Source organism: Kogia breviceps, chromosome 10, assembly GCF_026419965.1.
Source record: "Kogia breviceps isolate mKogBre1 chromosome 10, mKogBre1 haplotype 1, whole genome shotgun sequence".
In the NCBI taxonomy this organism is placed as follows: Eukaryota; Metazoa; Chordata; class Mammalia; order Artiodactyla; family Physeteridae; genus Kogia; species Kogia breviceps.
This window is the reverse complement of record NC_081319.1, coordinates 36,507,708-36,527,606: the sequence shown is the minus strand read 5'-3', so window position 1 is coordinate 36,527,606 and position 19,899 is coordinate 36,507,708. Positions and strand designations below refer to the sequence as shown.

At 39.6% G+C, this 19,899-nt stretch overlaps 1 protein-coding gene across 24 annotated transcripts in view; it reads right to left on the bottom strand.

Moving 5' to 3' along the window:
- The window catches only part of NEK4 (NIMA related kinase 4), a 58,261-nt gene that overhangs the window by 20,799 nt on the left and 17,563 nt on the right, over window positions 1-19,899 (bottom strand). For 9 of the 24 annotated variants that reach the window (XM_067043991.1, XM_059075998.2, XM_059075993.2 and 6 more), the window contains 8 exons: window positions 18,846-19,253; window positions 12,176-12,325; window positions 11,474-11,623; window positions 10,953-11,019; window positions 10,103-10,212; window positions 8,888-8,976; window positions 6,535-6,743; window positions 5,929-6,062 (listed from right to left, as the gene is read on the bottom strand). In XM_067043991.1, the coding sequence (XP_066900092.1) occupies window positions 5,929-6,062; window positions 6,535-6,743; window positions 8,888-8,976; window positions 10,103-10,212; window positions 10,953-11,019; window positions 11,474-11,623; window positions 12,176-12,325; window positions 18,846-19,253 (1,317 nt within the window). Of the gene's footprint in view, window positions 1-5,928; window positions 6,063-6,322; window positions 6,744-8,887; window positions 8,977-9,244; window positions 9,333-10,102; window positions 10,213-10,952; window positions 11,020-11,473; window positions 11,624-12,175; window positions 12,326-18,845; window positions 19,254-19,899 lie in introns of those variants that run through there. The other 15 variants (XM_067043987.1, XM_067043980.1, XM_067043983.1 and 12 more) reach the window with 5 other exon arrangements.

The following is a 19,899-nucleotide window of genomic DNA, read 5'->3' as shown; positions in this document are numbered from 1 at the left end:
CCGTGCTCTCACTCCCTCTTGTGAGAACACCAGAATCACAACTAGCTGCTGGACAATCATAGACAGGAAGACATAGGAACTCACCAAAAAAGATACCGCACACCAAAAGACAAAGGAGAAGCCACAGTGAGATGGTAGGAGGGGTACAATCACAGTAAAATTAAATCCCATAACTGCTGGGTGGGTGACTCACAGACTGGAGAACACTTATACCACAGAAGTCCACCCACTGGAGTGAAGGTTCTGAACCCCACATCAGGCTTCCCAACCTGGGGTCGGCAACAGGAGGAGGAATTCCTAGAGAATCAGACTTTGAAGGCGAGTGGGAATTGACTGCAGGACTTCGACAGGACTGGGGGAAACAGAGACTCCACTCTTGGAGGGCACACACAAAGTAGTGTGTGCATCGGGACACGGGGAAGGAGCAGTGACCCCATAGGAGACTGAACCAGACCTACCTGCTAGTGTTGGAGGGTCTCCTGCAGAGGCAGGGGGTGGCTGTGTCTCACCGTGAGGACAAGGACACTGGCAGCAGAAGTTCTGGGAAGTACTCCTTGGCGTGAGCCCTCCCAGAGTTGGCCATTAGCCCCACCAAAGAGCCCAGGTAGGCTCCAGTGTCGGGTCACCTCAGGCCAAACAACCAACAGGGAGGGAACCCAGCCCCACCCATCAGCAGACAAGTGGATTAAAGTTTTACAGCCAGCTCTACCCAGCACCAGTCCCTCCCATCAGGAAACTTGCACAAGCCTCTTAGATAGCCTCACCCACCAGAGGGCAGACAGCAGAAGCAAGAAGAACTATAATCCTGCAGCCTGTGGAACAAAAACCACATTCACAGACAGACAGACAAGATAAAAAGGCAGAGGGCTATGTACCACATGAAGGAACAAGATAAAGCCCCAGAAAAACAACTAAATTAAGTGGAGAGAGGAAATCTTCCAGAAAAAGAATTCAGAATAATGATAGTGAAGATGATCCAGGACCTTGGAAAAAGAATGGAGGCAAAGATTGAGAAGATGTAAGAAATGTTTAACAAAGACCTAGAAGAATTAAAGAACAAACAAACAGAGATGAACAAAACAATATCTGAAATGAAAAATACACTAGAATGAATCAATAGCAGAATAACTGAGGCAGAAGAACAGATAAGTGACCTGGAAGACAGAATGGTGGAATTCACTGCTGCGGAACCGAATAAAGAAAAAAGAATGAGAAGAAATGAAGACAGCCTTAGAGACCTCTGGGACAACATTAAACACAACAACATTCGCATTATAGGGGTCCCAGAAGGAGAAGAGAGAGAGAAAGGACCCGAGAAAATATTTGAAGAGATTACAGTTGAAAACTTCCCTAACATGGGAAAGGAAATAGTCACCCAAGTCCAGGAAGCACAGAGAGTCCCATACAGGATAAGCCCAAGGAGAAACACTGAGACACAGTAATCAAATTGGCAAAAATTAAAGACAAAGAAAAATTATTGAAAGCAACAAGGGAAAAACGACAAATAACATACAAGGGAACTCCCATAAGGTTAACAGCTGATTTCTCAGCAGAAACTCTACAAGCCAGAAGGGAGTGGCATGATATACTTAAAGTGATGAAAGGGAAGAACCTGCAACCAAGATTACTCTACCCGGCAAGGATCTCATTCCGATTCGATGGAGAAATCAAAAGTTTTACAGACAAGCAAAAGCTAAGAGAATTCTGCACCACCAAACCAGCTCTACAACAATTGCTAAAGGAACTTCTCTAAGTGGGAACCACAAGAGAAGAAAAGGACCTACAAAAACAAACCCAAAACAATTAAGAAAATGGTAATAGGAACATACATATCGATAATTACCTCAAACATGAATGGATTAAATGCTCCAACCAAAAGACACAGGCTTTCTGAATGGTTAGAAAAACAAGACCCATATATATGCTGTCTACAAGAGACCCACTTCAGACCTAGGGACACATACAGACTGAAAGTGAGGGGATGGAAAAAGATATTCCATGCAAATGGAAATCAAAAGAAAGCTGGAGTAGCAATACTCATATCAGATAAAATAGACTTTAAAATAAAGAATGTTACAAGAGACAAGGAAGGACACTACATAATGACCAAGGGATCAATCCAAGAAGAAGATATAACAATTATAAATATATATGCACCCAACATAGGAGCACCTCAATACATAAAGCAACTGCTAACAGCTATAAAAGAGGAAATCAACAGTAACACAATAACAATGGGGGACTTTAACACCTCACACCAATGGACAGATGATCCAAAATGAAAATAAATAAGGAAACACAAGCTTTAAATGACATAATAGACCAGACAGATTTAATTGATATTTATAGGACATTCCATCCAAAACCATCAGATTACACTTTCTTCTCTAGTGCGCACAGAACATTCTCCAGGATAGATCATATCTTGGGTCACAAATCAAGCCTCAGTAAATTTAAGAAAACTGAAATCATATCAAGCATCTTTTCTGACCACAACGCTATGAGATTAGAAATGAATTACAGGGGAAAAATCGTAAAAAAACACAAACATGGAGGCTGAACAATACGTTACTAAATAACCAAGAGATCACTGAAGAAATCAGAAAATACCTAGAGACAAATGACAATGAAAACACAACAATCCAAAACCTATGGGATGCAGCAAAAGCAGTTCTAAGAGGGAAGGTTATAGCTATACAAGCCTACCTCAAGAAACAAGAAATATCTCAAATAAACAATCTAACCTTACACCTAAAGGAACTAGAGAAAGAAGAACAAACAAAACCCAAAGTTAGCAGAAGGAGAGAAATCATAAAGATCAGAGCAGAAATAAATGAAATAGAAACAAAGAAAACAATAGCAAAGATCAGTAAAACTAAAAGCTGGTTCTTTGAGAAGATAAACAAAATTGATAAACCATTAGCCAGACTCATCAAGAAAAAGAGGGTGAGGACTCAAATTAATCAAATTAGAAATGAAAAAGGAGAAGTTACAACAGACACCACAGAAATACAAAGCATCCTAAGAGACTACTACAAGCAACTCTATGCCAATAAAATGGACAACCTGGAAGAAATGGACAAATTCTTAGAAAGGTATAACCTTCCAAGACTGAACCAAGAAGAAACAGAAAATATGAACAGACCAATCACAAGCACTGAAATTGAAACTGTGATTAAAAATCTTCCAACAAATAAAACCCCAGGACCAGATGGCTTCACAGGCGAATTCTATCAAACATTTAGAGAAGAGCTAACACCCATCCTTCTCAAACTCTTCCAAAAGATAGCAGAGGGAGGAACACTCCCAAACTCATTCTATGAGGCCACCATCACCCTGATACCAAAACCAGACAAAGATACTACAAAGAAAGAAACTACAGGCCAATATCACTGATGAACATAGATGCAAAAATCCTCAACAAAATACTAGCAAACAGAATCCAACAGCACATTAAAAGGATCATACACCATGATCAAGTGGGGTTTATTCCAGGAATGCAAGGATTCTTCAATATATGCAAATCAATCAACGTGATACACCCTATCAACAAACTGAAGGAGAAAAACCATATGATCATCTCAATAGATGCAGAGAAAGCTTTTGACAAAATTCAACGCCCATTTATGATAAAAATCCTGCAGAAAGTAGGCACAGAGGGAACTTTCCTCAACATAATAAAGGCCATATATAACAAACCCACAGCAAACATCGTTCTCAATGGTGAAAAACTGAAACCATTTCCTCCAAGATCAGGAACAAGACAAGGATGTGCACTCTCACTGCTATTATTCAACATAGTTTTGGAAGTCCTAGCCACAGCAATCAGAGAAGAAAAAGAAATAAAAGGAATACAAACTGGAAAAGAAGAAGTAAAAGTGTCACTGTTTGCAGATGACATGATACTATACATAGAGAATACTAAGGATGCTACCAGAAAACTACTAGAGCTAATCAATGAATTTGGTAAAGTAGCAGGGTACAAAATTAATGCACAGAAATCTCTGGCATTCTTATACACTAATGATGAAAAATCTGAGAGTGAAATTAAGAAAACACTCCCATTTACCACTGCAACAAATATTGTATATTAATGCATATATGTGGAACCTAGAAAAATGGTACAGATGAACCGATTTTCAGGGCAGAAATTGAGACACAGATGTAGAAAACGTATGGACACCAAGGGGGGAAAGTGGCAGGGGGGTGGGGCTGGGGGTGTGATGAATTGGGCGATTGGGATTGACATGTATACTCTGATGTGTATAAAATTGATGACTAATAAGAACCTGCTGTATAAAAAAAAAAATAAAATTCAAAAAAAAATTGTACGCCAATTAGATAACTTAGTTGAAAAGGACATTCCTAGATAGACACAAATTTTAGAAAGAGAAGAACAAATAATCTGAATATAGTAAGTAAAGACACGGAATTTATTATCAAAAAACTACCCACAAAGAAAAGTTCAGGCCCACCCAGATGCCTTCATTGGTGAATTCTAGTAAACATTTCAAGAAGAATTAATACCAGTTCTTCATTAATTCTTCCCAAAAAAGATGAGGGAAACTCCCCAACCCATTCTGAGGCCAGTATTACCCTGATAACAAAACAAATAAAAATATCACAAGAAAAGAAAACTGAAGACCAATATCTCTTGTGAACACAGACATAAAAACGCTCAACAAAATATTAGAAACATGACTCTAGGAACATATAAGAAGCGGTATACACCATGACCAAGTGGGATTTATCTCAGGAATACAAGGATGATTTAACATCCAAAAAGCAATTAATGCAACACACCATATAAACAGAATAAAAACAAAACCCACATGATCATCTAAATAGAAAGCATTTCACAAACCCAATACCTTTTCATGATAAAAACACTTAGCAGGGCTTCCCTGCTGGCGCAGTGCTTAAGAATCCACCTGTCGGCTTCCCTGGTGGCGCAGTGGTTAAGAATCCACCTGCTAATGCAGGGGTCATGGGTTCGATCCCTGATCTGGGAAGATCCCACATGCCATGAAGCCTAGAAAAAAGCTCGCACGCAGCAACAAAGACCCAATGCAAGCATAAATAAATAAATAAAACAGATGTTTGTTATAAAAAAAAAAAAAAAAGAATCCACCTGTCAATGCAGGGAACACAGGTTCGAGCCCTGCTCTGGGAAGATCCCACATGCTGCAGAGCAACTAAACCTGTGCTCCACAACTACTGAGCCTGCGCTCTAGAGCCCACGAGCCACAACTACTGAGTCCACACACCACACCCACTGAAGCCCGCGCACCTAGAGCCCATGCTCCACAATAAGAGAAGCCACCACAATGAGAAGCCTGTGCACTGCAACAAAGAGTAGCCCCCGCTCTCTGCAACTAGAGAAAGCCTGTGCGCAGCAATGAACACCCAACGCAGCCAAAAATTAACTAATTAATTAATTAATTTTTTAAAAAGTGGAAACAACCTATCAGCTGGTGAATAAACAAAATGTGGTATAGCCATACAATGGAATACTATTCAGCCATATAAAAGAATGAAGTACATGACATGCCCTACAACATGGATGAATCTCAAAACATATGCTAAATGAAAGATATCAGTCACAAAAGACCACATAGTTTTGTACAACTCTATTTAAATGAAATGTCCAGAACAGGCAGATATAGAGACAGAAATATTAGTGGTCGCTTAGGGGTGGAAGGCCTATAGGACAATGGGGAGTGACAGTGGGTACAGCGTTTCTTTTGGGGATAATTAAATGTTCTAACATTGATCTGGTGATGGTTGTACAACTCTGTGAACATATTTAAAAACCACTGAATTGTATACTTTAAATGGGTAAAATGTATGGTATGTTAATTATATTTCAAAAGGCCATTAAAAAAATTCCATAGCATAAGCAGCTGACACAGCTAATGGGACACTCACCTCTCTTTCCAATTCATCCTCCTCTTCCAAAATATCATACACCTGCTCTAAAAGCTGAATCCCCAGGCCCCGAATTACATCAGCTCTCAAGACTTCAACTATTCTTCTGATTTTTTCAGAACCTGGCACGATAGCTAAAAAGCAATAACAACAGGGAAAAAGTAAACATTTTCACCACTGCAGCAAGAAGAACACAATTTTCTTTTTTTTTCCTGGTAATCTTGTCATGTTAAGATTCTTTTCACTTTGACAAGAGTTTAGTTTAAGAGTTCATGTATTTTTAATGACTAAAGTGTATATATGAACTTACATTTCATGTCTCATCACCATCTCCTAAATCTAAAAACTACAAATTGTCTAATTTGAAGAAAGTCCACATGAAAAATTCCAAACATGTATTTATTTACATTTATTTTTAAAAATCAATTTTCATTCAACTTTTCAGGAATACAACTGTTACATAAAATAAGATATATTTTTTAATGAAGATATCCAAATGAAATAATTTTAAAAACCAAAAAAATTTCCAAGCATTAAGCTCCTTAGTTTGATACATTTCTCCAGTAAACACATGCTCTCCAGCTTGGTGTAAAACAATAAACTGACCACCTGAAGGTAGCTCTTTAAAATGGAGTTCCTCCGCCCCCTCTGCAACTTTCCCATGAAGTATCAGCGTGTCCTGATACTTCCGATGAAGTTTAAATTCTGACACTGGCTCTGGTACCGGGAGATCTTCATAGCTCTCTCTAGAGTCCAACTTCAGGGTCTGTGTCATCAACTGTACCAAGTCACTCATTTCATTTGTATGACCTTTCCTGGAAAAGAAAAAATTCTCTTGTTATTAATTGGCTTCATGAGAATTTTTCATTAGAAATTAGATACAAAACAACCTTTAGGAAGTTCTGCTTTACAATGAGCAAGTAAGTTCCTACAGACAGAACTCTTCCACAAATAAGTATAAACTCTGGACAAAATACAAAAATCAACTATGTGAGGGCAACGAAGAATGTACAAAATTTGCAAGCAGATTCTGGAGGAGAGTCAACACCTTTAGCCTAAAGGCAAGCCATAGGCAGCTAAAGTACAACAGAAAACCCACAGTCTTTCTTGCCTGTAAACCAAAGGACAGAGTTCAAGACCACCACTGCCACTAGAAAGTGAGAGAAGAATCTTGGAAAAGAGAGTGAGAAAGACAAGGTCCCAGATTTTGTGTATAAATTCTGCCCAACTATTTCTAAGTAATTTAATTATATCCAAGTACAAAGTTCAAGAATATTTAAAGAAATATAAAAATATCAGCACTTAATGGGATAAAATTGACAATGTCTGGCATCACGTCAAAAATAGCAGACATGCAAAGCAGGAAAATAGCACACAATTATGAAGAGAAAAAAATCAGTTAATAGAAATAGATCCAGAAGTGATACAAGTGACAGAATTAGTAAATAAGGACATTAAAATGGTTATTTAAAATATATTCCAGGGCTTCCCTGGTGGCACAGCGATTGAGAGTCCGCCTGCCGATGCAGGGGACACGGGTTCGTGCCCCGATCCGGGAAGATCCCACATGCTGCGAAGCGGCTGGGCCCGTGAGCCATGGCCGCTGAGCCTGAGCGTCCAGATCCTGTGCTCCGCAACTGGAGAGGCCACGACAGTGAGAGGCCTGCGTACCGCAAAAAAAAAAAAAAGAAAAGAAAATATATTCCAGGGCTTCCCTGGTGGCGCAATGGTTGAGAGTCCGCCTGCCGATGCAGGGGACACGGGTTCATGCCCCGGTCCGGGAAGATCCCACATGCCGCGGAGTGGCTGGGCCCGTGAGCCATGGCCACTGAGCCTGTGCGTCTGGAGGCTGTGCTCTGCAAGGGAAGAGAGCACAACAGTGAGAGGCCCATGTACCGAAAAAAAAAAAAAGGGCAGAAGACATAAATAGACATGTCTCCAAAGAAGACATAAAGATGGCCAATAGGCACATGAAAAGATGTTCAACATCACTAACTATTAGAGAAATGCAAATCAAAACTACAAGGTACCACCTCACACAGGTCAGAATGGCCATCATTAAAAAGTCTACAAATAATAAATGCTGGAGAGGATGTGGAGAAAAGGGAATCCTCTTACACTGTTGGTGGGAATGTAAATTGGTGCAGCCAATATGGAAAACAGTATGGAGGTTCCTCAGAAAACTAACAACAGAGTTGCCATGTGATCCAGCAATTCCACTCCTAGGCATATACCCAGACAAAACTATAATTTGAAAAGATACATGCACCCCTATGTTCACAGTAGCACTATCTATAGTAACTAAGACATGGAAACAACCTAAATGTCCACTGACAGATGAATGGATAAAGATGTGAGATAGACAGACAGACAGATACACATACACACACATACATATATATATACACATACATATAATGGACTATTACTCAGCCACTAAAAAGAATGAAATCATGCCATTCGCAGCAACATGGATGGACCTAGAGGTTATCATACTAAGTGAAGTAAGTCAGAAAGAGAAAGACAAATACCATATGATATCACTTATTTGTAAAATCTAAGTATGACACAAACAAACATATCTGTGAAACAGAAACAGACTCAAAGACATGGGAACAGACCTGTGGTTTCCAAGAGGGTTGGGGGTGGGGGAGGGAAGTATTGGGAGTGTGGGATCAGCAGATGCAAACTATTATTTATAGGATAGATAAACAGCAAGGTCCTACTGTATAGCACAGGGAACTCTATTCAATATCCTGTGATAAACCATAATGGAAAAGAATATGAACAAGAATATATGTATAACTGAGGCACTTTGTTGTACAGCAGAAATTAATACAACAGTGTAAATCGACTATAATTCAATAAAAATTTTAAGTAAAAAAATAAAATTAAATTAGAATAAAATTAATTCAAACAGAAATAGCTTATGAAAGGAAATAGAAAAATAAGAACTTACTCTTCCTTGGAATCCCCATTTAATTTATCAGTTGAACTTGCAGAAGAACTTAACTCATCCTCAGAAAGACAATGGGTGAGTTTCCTTTCCTATTAATGTTTGGAAAAACAAAATTCCACATGACAACACAACCAGAATGTAATACATGAAACAGTCTTAGATGCAATGCCTAGACACAATGTGCACCTAGGTCCAATTTAACAGGAGAACTATGGATATAAAAATTGAAGTTACTTTACCAAATAATGTCCCAGTTTACCCATGAAGTTCATAATTGAAGCCTGAGGAACATCAAGGTGAAGTTTTATAAGGTCCTGGAAAGTCTCAGCTATGAAGAAATTTCCTTTCCAGAGGAGAGCAGACAAACAGTTCTGGTGTTTGAACTTCTAAGCAGAGGGCTGGTACCATAAGGAATGTTGGCATTTTAAACTAGACAGAATGCCACCTAAATAAAAAGTAACCTCAGTTTGCTCACCCATGATACTCATTGTTAAGTGCTTTAAAGGATTATCTGATATAATTACACACAAATGTTACAACTTTGGAAAATAAAGAGGATCATTGTAATTAGTGAAACAACTAAATCACACTATTGTTAAAGGAAAAAAATCTTCATTACTTTCAAGGGCAGGATGTTTCTTTTTTAAAAAAAAGTAATTATATGCTCCTAGAAATGATGTCAAAAACTGGAATACAGAAAACTGAATAATTATTCCCAGGGTATTATTACACAAAAAAGTGAACGTGGTTAAAACCCTGCAATTATCCATTTAGCCACCAAATGGTGCCCCTACATTATCCCTGGGTCGAAAGGTAAGGTACTTTGACACAAACAGGAAACAAAGGAAGGATCAGCAAGTGAGACTAAAATCTGGCCAGGTCATTTGGTATATTATTAACACAGCAGAATAACCAAAGTGTTGCCTAGTGGAAGCCCTTTGGAAGTCTTGTTTAAAAGACTGCCTAAGAAAGATATTAACTAGGCTGCCAGTTGTTTACAAGAGTGCTTGAAAAGTCCATTCCCTTAATGAAGGAAACAAAATCCTTTTAATTATTATTGACCAGTTCTTTTTCTTATCAGAGTAAGTGTGAAAAGTGTAACTTAAGTCAACACTGTCCCAGGAATAAATAGAGCTGGCATTAATGAGGTTTACTGTTATTAGGCTTGCGAGATGTAGACATGTCTACCTTTTACCTTAGGACTATGTAATGTACCTGAGCAACGCTGTGGTCAGAAGACAACCATTGAGCAGGGGTAGGGTGGCCTTCCTCTTGTGGTTTCCCTGGCCCAGCTGGACTCAGAGAAACTCTCCTCACTGAAGGGCCTGAAAAAGTGACAACCCCCAGCAGTTGTTTATGGTGGCCTGGCCTCAATAGAAGACGGCTTTGCACTGTTTATGGAAGACACCCCAGCAAGGGCCAGCCTAGAAGGAACTCAGACAGCATATTCATCATCACTCTGGTGTCTGACACCTCAGTTCAAATCTCCTACCAGCCCTGTGACCTTGGGCAAGTTACTTAACCCCTCTGACTCTCAGTCTCCTCCGCTGCAAAATATGAAATGAGATAATGCCCTTAAAATACTTAGCATAATGTTTGAGATATTGTCAGCATTCAATAAATGGAAACTGCTAAAATATGTTGTCTTTAGATAATAGTAATAAGAATGATCACAGCCCTCAGCCCAGGGCAGTACCATTCTCCTGGCTTCATCTCTCTGCTCCTGAGAAGAGAGCACTTCTCTGACCAACAGACTCTGAACATGGAAACAAACTAAACACTCCCCTGACTGCTTTCCTGTCTAAAAACTCCCAGGAGTTACTGTCTCTCAAAGCTCTCTTGCTCTCTTTTTAGAGTCCTCTTTCTCTAATAACACAAGTTCCAGATCCAATATTATGCCAATTTTTTAAAAGGCTTGACTAGGAAATTTCAAAAATTCTTCTAAATTGGTTTCCCAAATGGATTACTGATGCTGGAAATTCACAACACCTCACAATCAGTACCAGTGCTGTCCATGAGCCATACCAATAACCTCCAATAGATGAAGGAAAGAGAACAACTTTACCTGACGGGAAGATCTCTTCCTGTGACTGCTTTAGTCGCCTCCTTTCTCTTGCTGATAATGGTCGGTCCTTTTAAAGAAAGTCAGTTACTTCCATTCTTATTCACTGTTCTTATAATACCTACAATGCATGACATATCATCCAGCACTACAGGAAAGGCCCTGCACAGGTCTTTAAAGGAGTGTCCATTTGAAACCAGTTCACATCAGGCTTACAACTCCTAGCTAGGATGATCTAGCTAGGAAGAGCTCATCTTTGGAAGGGCAAATAGGGAATTCTGCATTTCCTACATTCAGAATCCACTTGGTCTCCTTAATTAACTGGAACTGATCAGCTCTGAAACGATAGAAGCTGTCCATTTCAATCAAAGCTTCTGCTGAGAATCACAAATTTGCACTTTCCAGTGTTTGGCAAAAAGCAGGGCTAAGATGTTTTAGTACAAAACTGCACAATATATGCAGAATTTACAACCAAAAAGCTTTACAATAAAGCTTAAAAAAAACCAACATAGACTCCTACAAACCTTTGATGATGATATCTCACTGTTCCTCGAACTGCTCAAAGACCCAGTGACCACTCTCCTTTGGTTTTCAGCATCTTTTTGTGCTGATGTGGCATCCACTTTTCCAACAGTAGAAAGAGAAGGTGAAAGACGAGGAGGAGTCTCTTGGAACTTCCATAATTAACAAAGAGGGGGAGATTATCAGTGTCATATACATCTACCTCCATAGGTCCCCCATCGGTAAATCTATGCATTTGTCAGTGATTCCCTCCCAAAAACTTTACATCATTGCATTTGTGGGGGGCGGGTGGCAGAGGGGAAGAAACTCTGCCCAAAGTGAATGACCACTTAAGAAGCTTATAGACAAGGTGCCTGTGAAAGTTACTTCCAGAAATGAGGGGTTGCCACGATCTTATGCAGAAGTTGAGGGAGAAACTGTTCATTAATATGACAAAAGAGGAATCAGAGATTTACCTTTGTTGGCCTGTTCCTTTAACTCTCAAAATGAGCTGTCCATCCTTGCTGGAGAAGATAAAATCCTTACTCTGCTTCCAACTCACTGACATTTGATAACTAATATTTAGCATTTCTACCCTTCTTTATATGTTTCCTGCATTATGTATGTGCCTTTTTAGCACATCATTCTAAATAGAAATGAAGCTTCCTAAAGTCTGTTTCCCAAGCAGCGGCACAATGACTTATTCCAAAGAGATCTCTGCTGACCTGTCTCTTTTCCCCACTATGCTCAGTATGTTCTCTTTTCTTCTGCCGCCATTGTTGAGATAGGAAAGGTTCAGACCCAGAGCTGTGTGGTTGTAAAGCTGGGTGGATTCTGTCCTGTTTTTCTATAACACATTCAGCAGCAACTTGATGCTTAAAAATAATAAAATGAAACAAACAAAAAAATAGAATAATGAAACAGTCTTTTGAACTTCCAAATGGCCAAACATGCCATATCTACTTTTAAAATTATAAATGAAAGAAGGAGGAGCTGTCTTTCTCAAAATGAATGCTTATTTTCAGTGTTGACAGGCAAAGACAAAATGCTGGCATCAGTTATCTACATATTCTGGGTTTTCTTCTCTTTTCCCAAATAAAAATAATTATTTTAATTAAATTACTCAGATTGTTATTAACCTGAAACTACCAATGTTCATTTAGGGGTTTTTTTGTTTTTTTGTTTTGTTTTGTTTTGTTTTTGCGGTACGTGGGCCTCTCACTGTTGTGCCCTCTCCCGTTGCGGAGCACAGGCTCTGGACGCACAGGCTCAGCGGCCATGGCTCATGGGCCCAGCTGCTCCACAGCATGTGGGATCGTCCCGGACCGGGACACGAACCCGTGTCCCCTGCATCGGCAGGTGGACTCTCAACCACTGCGCCACCAGGGAAACCCCATTTAGTTTTTTAAAAATCTTTTTATAACTTTTAATAGGTTTGCAATTCAGAAAACTAACAAATGTTTTAAGTGAAATCCAATTTAATATACACATACTTCCCAAGCAAACATTAGTTATTTGGATGCCCTCTAAAAAGTACCATGAAAAGATCACGTGCTTGGATTCAGATGGAGTCATATCTCCCTGAACCTCTGTTTCCTTATCTATAAATGGGTATAATGCATCACACACATCATGTGACTACTGGAGGATTAGAGGAGATTGTGCACTATAGTACTTAAGACCACGTCTAGCACATAGTAGATGCTCAGAAACCAGGAGCTATTACTAGCAGTAGTAAAGATAAGTTAACTTTTAAATTATGAAGATCACCAAGGACTTAGTGTTTTATTTGGATAGTTGGTTTTAGAAACTAATGCACACCAAACATTAAAATAAAATAGCTTCTTACATTAATTTTTTTTTTTTTTTTTTTTTTTTTTTTGCGGGCCTCTCACCGTTGTGGCCTCTCCCATTGCGGAGCACAGGCTCCGGACGCGCAGGCTCAGCGGCCATGGCTCACGGGCCCAGCCGCTCAGCGGCATGTGGGATCTTCCCGGACCGGGGCACAAACCCGTGTCCCCTGCATCGGCAGGCGGATTCTCAACCACTGCGCCACCAGGGAAGCCCTCTTACATTAATTTTTAAAGTAATTTTTAACTATCAGAATATCTAAGTTTTCAAGTAGATGGACACTGGTAATTGAATGTCATTCAATCAATACATTTTTATCAAGAGCCCACTATGTGGTACCTTTTAGAAAGAAAAAGGAACAGTGTGATATGCTAACTATGCAAGGATACCCAGATAATAAACAGTAACTGATTTAATTCTGAAGAGTGAAATAAATGTTTCTCTGCTGGTATTAAGTATAGAATATTCAAAATAAAGCTTATACATATAAGAGTACCTGAACAAATGACTTAAGGAGTCTCTCCATGAAATCCAATTGGTCTTAAAAAAAAGTTCTTCCACTTTTATCAACAACAAAATAACAACAACAAAGAAATGCTGGACATGAAATTCTATCAAACAAAACAAAAAAACCTACTTTAAAAGCCTGATGTAAGAAACATATGTGATCAGGAACAAGACAGGGATGTCCATTCTTATCACTCCTATTCAACATTGTACTAGAGGTTCTAGCCAGGGCAATCAGACAAGAAAAAATAAATAAATAAAAGAAATCCAGATTGAAAAGGAAAAATCTCTATTTGCAGATGATGTAATACTGTATTCAGAAAATTCTAAGGAGTCCATTATTAAAAAGTTATTATGGGGGCTCCCTGGTGGCGCAGTGGTTGAGAGTCCACCTGCTGATGCAGGGGACATGGGTTCGTGCCCCGGTCTGGGAAGATCCCACATGCCGCGGAGCGGCAGGGCCCGTGAGCCATGGCCGCTGAGCCTGTGCGTCCGGAGCCTGTGCTCCACAACAGGAGAGGCCACAATGAGAGGCCCACGTACCACAAAAAAAAAAAAAAAAAAGTTATTAAAACGAATAAATGAGTTAAGTAAGGCTGTAGGATATAAAGTCAACATATAAAAATTAATTGTATTTCTATACACAAGCAATGAACACTATGAAAATGAAATTATGAAAACCATTCTATTTACAATAGTATCAGAAGGAACAAAATACTTAAATTTATTTATTTATTTATTTACTTTTGGCTGCGTTGGGTCTTCGTTGCTGCATGCACTTTCTCTAGTTGTGGCAAGCAGGGGCTACGCTTTGTTGCAGCGTGCAGGCTTCTCACTGCGGTGGCCTCTCTTGTTGCGGAGCATGGGTTCTAGGCGCACAGGCTTCCATAGCTGTGACGCACGGGTTTAGTTGCTCTGTGGCATGTGGGACCTTCCCCGCCCAGGGCTCAAACCCATGTCCCCTGCACTGGTAGGCAGATTCTTAACCACTGAGACACGAGGGAAGCCAATGGAACAAAATACTTAGAAATGAATTTAACAAAAGAAGTGCACGACTTATACACTTAAAACAACAAAACAGCATTGTAAGAAATAGAAGAAGACCTAAAGAAAATAGAAAGATATCCTATGTTCATGAGTAGGAAGATACATATTTTTTTTTTCTGTGGTATGTGGGCCTCTCACTGTTGTGGCCTCTCCCGTTGCGGAGCACAGGCTCTGGACGCACAGGCTCAGCAGCTGTGGCTCACGGACCCAGCCGCTTCGCGGCATGTGGGATCTTCCCGGACCGGGGCACGAACCCGTGTCCCCTGCATCGGCAGGCAGATTCTCAACCACTGCGCCACCAGGGAAGCCCAGAAGATACATATTGAGATAGCAATAACCTGCAAATAATCTACAGATTCAATAAAATCCCTGTCAAAATCCCAGGCTTTTTTGCAGAAATTGACAAGCTAATCTTAAAATTCATATGGAAATGCAGAGGACCCATGTAGCCAAAACAGTACTGAAAAATAAGAATAAAGTTGGAAGACTTAACCTTCTCAATTTCAAAACTTACTACAGTGAATTCCTGTGGCCTAGTGGTTAGGATTTCGGATTTTCACCTCTGTGGCCCTGATGCAATCCCTAGTCAGAGAACTGAGATCCTGTAAGCCGTGCAGCATGGCCAAAAAAAACCCCACACTTACTATAAACCTACAGTAATTGTGTTACTGACATACAGATAGAAAAATCAGTGGTACAGAATTGAGAGTATAAAAATAAATCATCCTATTTAGGGTCTACTGATTTTCAATGAGGGTCCAAGAAAATTCAATGGGAATAGAATAATCTTTTAACAAATGGTACTGGGACAAGTGGATATCTGCATACAAAAGAATGAAGTAGAACCCTTTCTTCACATCACACACAAAAATTAACTCAAAATAGATCTCAGACCTAAACTAAGAGTTAAAATTATGGACTCTTAGAAAAAATTATGGGAGAAATCTTCATGACACTAAAAGCAGAAGCAACAAAAGAAAAAATAGACAAAACTAGATTTCATCAAATTTTAAAACTTTTATGCTCCAAAGGACACCATCAAGAAAGTAAAGATGCAGACTTCCCTGGGGGTTCAGTGGTAAAGAATCTGCCTTCCAAAGCAGGGGACACAGGTTCGATCTCTGGTTGGGGAACTAAGATACCGCATGCCGTGGGGCAACTACGCCTGCGCGCCACAACTACTGAGCTCACGTGCCTCAACGAGAGAGCCCACATGCTGCAAACTACAGAGCCCACACATTCTGGAGCCTACACGCCCTGGAGCCCATGCACCACAACTAGAGAGAAGACCGTGCACCACAACGAAAGATGCCGCATGCCTCAATGAAGGCCCCACGTGCTGCAACTAAGACCCAATGCAGCCAAAAAAGTAATAAAGAAAAAAAATAAATAATAAAAAAAGAAAGTGAAGATGGGACTTTCCTGGTGGTCCAGTGGTTAAGACTCCATACTTCCAATGCAGGGGGCACAGGTTCGATCCCTGGTCAGGGAACTAAGATCCCACATGCTGCATGGTGCAGTCAAAATAAAATAAAATAAAATAAAATATACTTTAAAAAGAAAGTGAAAAAAAAAAGAAAGTGAAGACAATCCACAGAATGGGAGACAATAGTTTTGAATCTTATATCTGATAAGGGACTGACATTTGTAATTGATAAAGAACTCCTACTACTCAACAATAAAAAGATAAATAAACCAATTTTTAAATGGGCAAAAGGGGCTTCCCTGGTGGCACAGTGGTTGAGAGTCTGCCTGCCAATGCAGGGGATACGGGTTCATGCCCCGGTCCGGGAAGATCCCACATGCCGTGGAGCAGCTAGGCCCGTGAGCCATGGCCACTGAGCCTGCACGTCCGGAGCCTGTGCTCCGCAACGGGAGAGGCCACAACAGTGAGAGGCCCGCGTACCGCAAAAAAAAAAAAAAGAAAAAAGGGCAAAGGATTTGAATAGATATTTCTCCAAAGTAGCTATAAAAATGGCCCATAAGCACATGAAAAGATGCTCAACAACATTATTAGTCATTGGGGAGGTGCAAATCAAAACCACAAGAAGATACCACTTCTAGGATGGCTAGCAGCAAAAACAAAACAAAACAAAACAAAAAACACAGAAAATAAGTATTGGTGAGGATGTGGAGAAATTACAACTCTCATACACTGCTGATGGGAAGTAAAATGATATAGCTGCTTTGGAAAACAGTTCTGCAGTTCCTCAAAAAGTTAAACACAGAGTCACCATATGATCCAGCAATTCCACTCTTAGGTATATACCCAAGAGAACTGAAAACATGTCCACACAAAAACTTGTATATGAATGTTCAAAGCCACTTCATCCACAGTAAAAAGTGAAAACAACCAAATGTTCAGCAACTGATAAATAGATAAATAAAATATGAAATATACATACAGTAGAATTTATTTGGCAATAAAAAGAAATGAAATACTGGTACAGGCTACAACATGGATATAACCTTGAAAGCGTTATGCTAAATAAAAGAAGCCAGATACAAAAGGCCATATATGTATGATTCCATTTATATGAAATATTGAGAATAGGTAAATTCATACAGATAATGGTTGCCAAGGGCTAGAGACAAGGAGGAATGGAGAGTGACTAGTATTGAGTATGGGGTTTCTTTCTGAGGTGATGGAAATGTTCTGGAAACAGATAATGGCAGTGAATGTACAACTTTATAAATATACTAAAAACCACTGAATTGGCACTTAGAATTTTTTAAAAATAATTACGGAAAAAAAAGAAGCAAACTTGAATATAATTTGACAGTCAAGCAGAACAAGCAGGATACATATAATTTTATCTATACAGTACTAAGGATTCCAGTGTCCAGAGAAAGCCTAAGACTAAATTTTGGTTTCAATTCAATGAGTTTAAATGAAAAGAGCATCATACTTGTACTTTTCTATAAAAACAAAACCTTATTAAAAACATTTGACGGACTTCCCTGGTGGCACAGTGGTTAAGAATCCGCCTGCCAATGCAGGGGACACAGGTTTGAGCCCTGGTCTGGGAAGATCCCACACACCATGCAGCAACTAAGCCCGTGTGCCACAACTACTGAGCCTGTGCACTAGAGCCCGCAAGCCACAACTACTGAGCCCATGTACCACAACTACTGAAACCTGTGTGCCTAGAGCCCGTGCTCCACAACAAGAGAAGCCACCACAATGAGAAGCCCATGCACCCCTGATCACCGCAACTAGAGAAAGCCCACATGCTGCAACAAAGACCCAAACAGCCATAAATAAAATAAATAAATAAAAACATTTGACTATAGATGTATAGTTATACATATTTATATAAAAGTGTTAAATATGAAAATGTACGTAATATATAAAGTTTAAATATATAGATTATAAAAATATAGTCGATATATACAGTAAATATATTCTTTAAATATTTTACAAATAAAAATGTAAAGTTAATCAAATGTTCTGGCTTTCTTTCTAATGCTTAGCTATTACCATGCTTCATCTAATTTAGGTTTCTTTCCATGTTCAAGTAGAAGATACCCTTTAAATTTATTCAGAATAGTCTCTCAGTATCAAAATCCTTTTGTTCTGTTCCTTTTCTTCTCTTCTTCCTTCTCCTTTGGTTCCAACACATAAAATATATTTTTTTAATTCCTTAACTTAAAAATTCAGACAATCCACTAACTTTTAAAATCAAGAAGAAATGTGATATTACCTAATTGTTGGAACTGCCCATCCACTTGGAGGACTTACAAAAGAATGATGTAGAAATAGGAAAAAACACACTAATGACAAATGGCAAGTATCCTACACCAGGGCACAGAAGGGATCTAAGAATTCCTTGGGTCCTATCCTTTGGTTCTGTCATGTTTAAACTGTTATATGGGAACAAGTGATTTTCCTAAAACCACAACTAAAAGTACAACCAAAGAACACAACCCACACCTTTGTAACCACTCTAGTCTTCTTTCTGAAACCAATACCTTGTGCATGTCACTCACCTGGTCCTTTGATAAATTTTGGTCTTTGTTTAGGGGCTGCAGAGCCTTCACTGGGTCATTCCTTTCTCCAGTGACATAGTCAATGGACCATGTGGGAATTCGGTTTCCAGGTTGAGCACTGGATTTAGTGTTATCCTGCAGTCTCTCTTTCACTTGAGAAATAATACATTTACCTTCTAGCTCATTAGAGGCATCTAAGTGTCTTCGTTTATTCTCTTGAACTAAGCTGTTGTTCACTGAGTTCCTCCTTTCTGCAGGTAAGATGTCAATATTCACCCTACTGATCGTGGCTAGCGACTCTGCGGTATTGCTTATGTCTGGTTTGTAGGTGTGGCCTTTCAGACTTGTGGGTGTCTTCAAGGGGCCAATGACTACGGGTTTCTCCTGGGACAAATACTTGTCTTCACCCTGAGTGAAAACATGCTTCCAAGTTATTACAGCACTCCTCACACCATATTAAAAAATTAACTCAAAATGGAATAGCAGGGCTTCCCTGGTGGCGCAGTGGTTGAGAATCCGCCTGCCGATGCAGGAGACACGGGTTCGTGCCCTGGTCCGAGAGGATCCCACATGCCGCAGAGCAACTAAGCCCGTGAGCCATGGCCGCCAGGCCTGTGCGTCCGGAGCCTGTGCTCCGCAACGGGAGAGGCCACAACAGTGAGAGGCCCGCGTACCACAAAAAAAAAAAAAAAAAAATGGAATAGCAGGTTCCTCAGAAAGTTAAACATGGAATAATCATAAGACCCAACAATCCCATTCCCAGGTATTTGTCCCAAGAACTAAAAGTAGGGACTCAGATATTTGTACACTAATGTTTATAACAGCATTATTCACAACGGCCAGAAGATGGAAACAACCCAAATGTCCATCAGCAGATGAATGGATAAACCAAATATGGTATATACATACAGCAGAATATTATAAAGCCATAGAAAGGAATGAAATTCTGATACATGCTACAATATGGATAATGATTGAAAACTTGCTAAGTGAAATAAGCTAGACACAAAAGAACAAGTTGTTCTTTTGTGGGCTTCCAAAAGAATAACTTGTG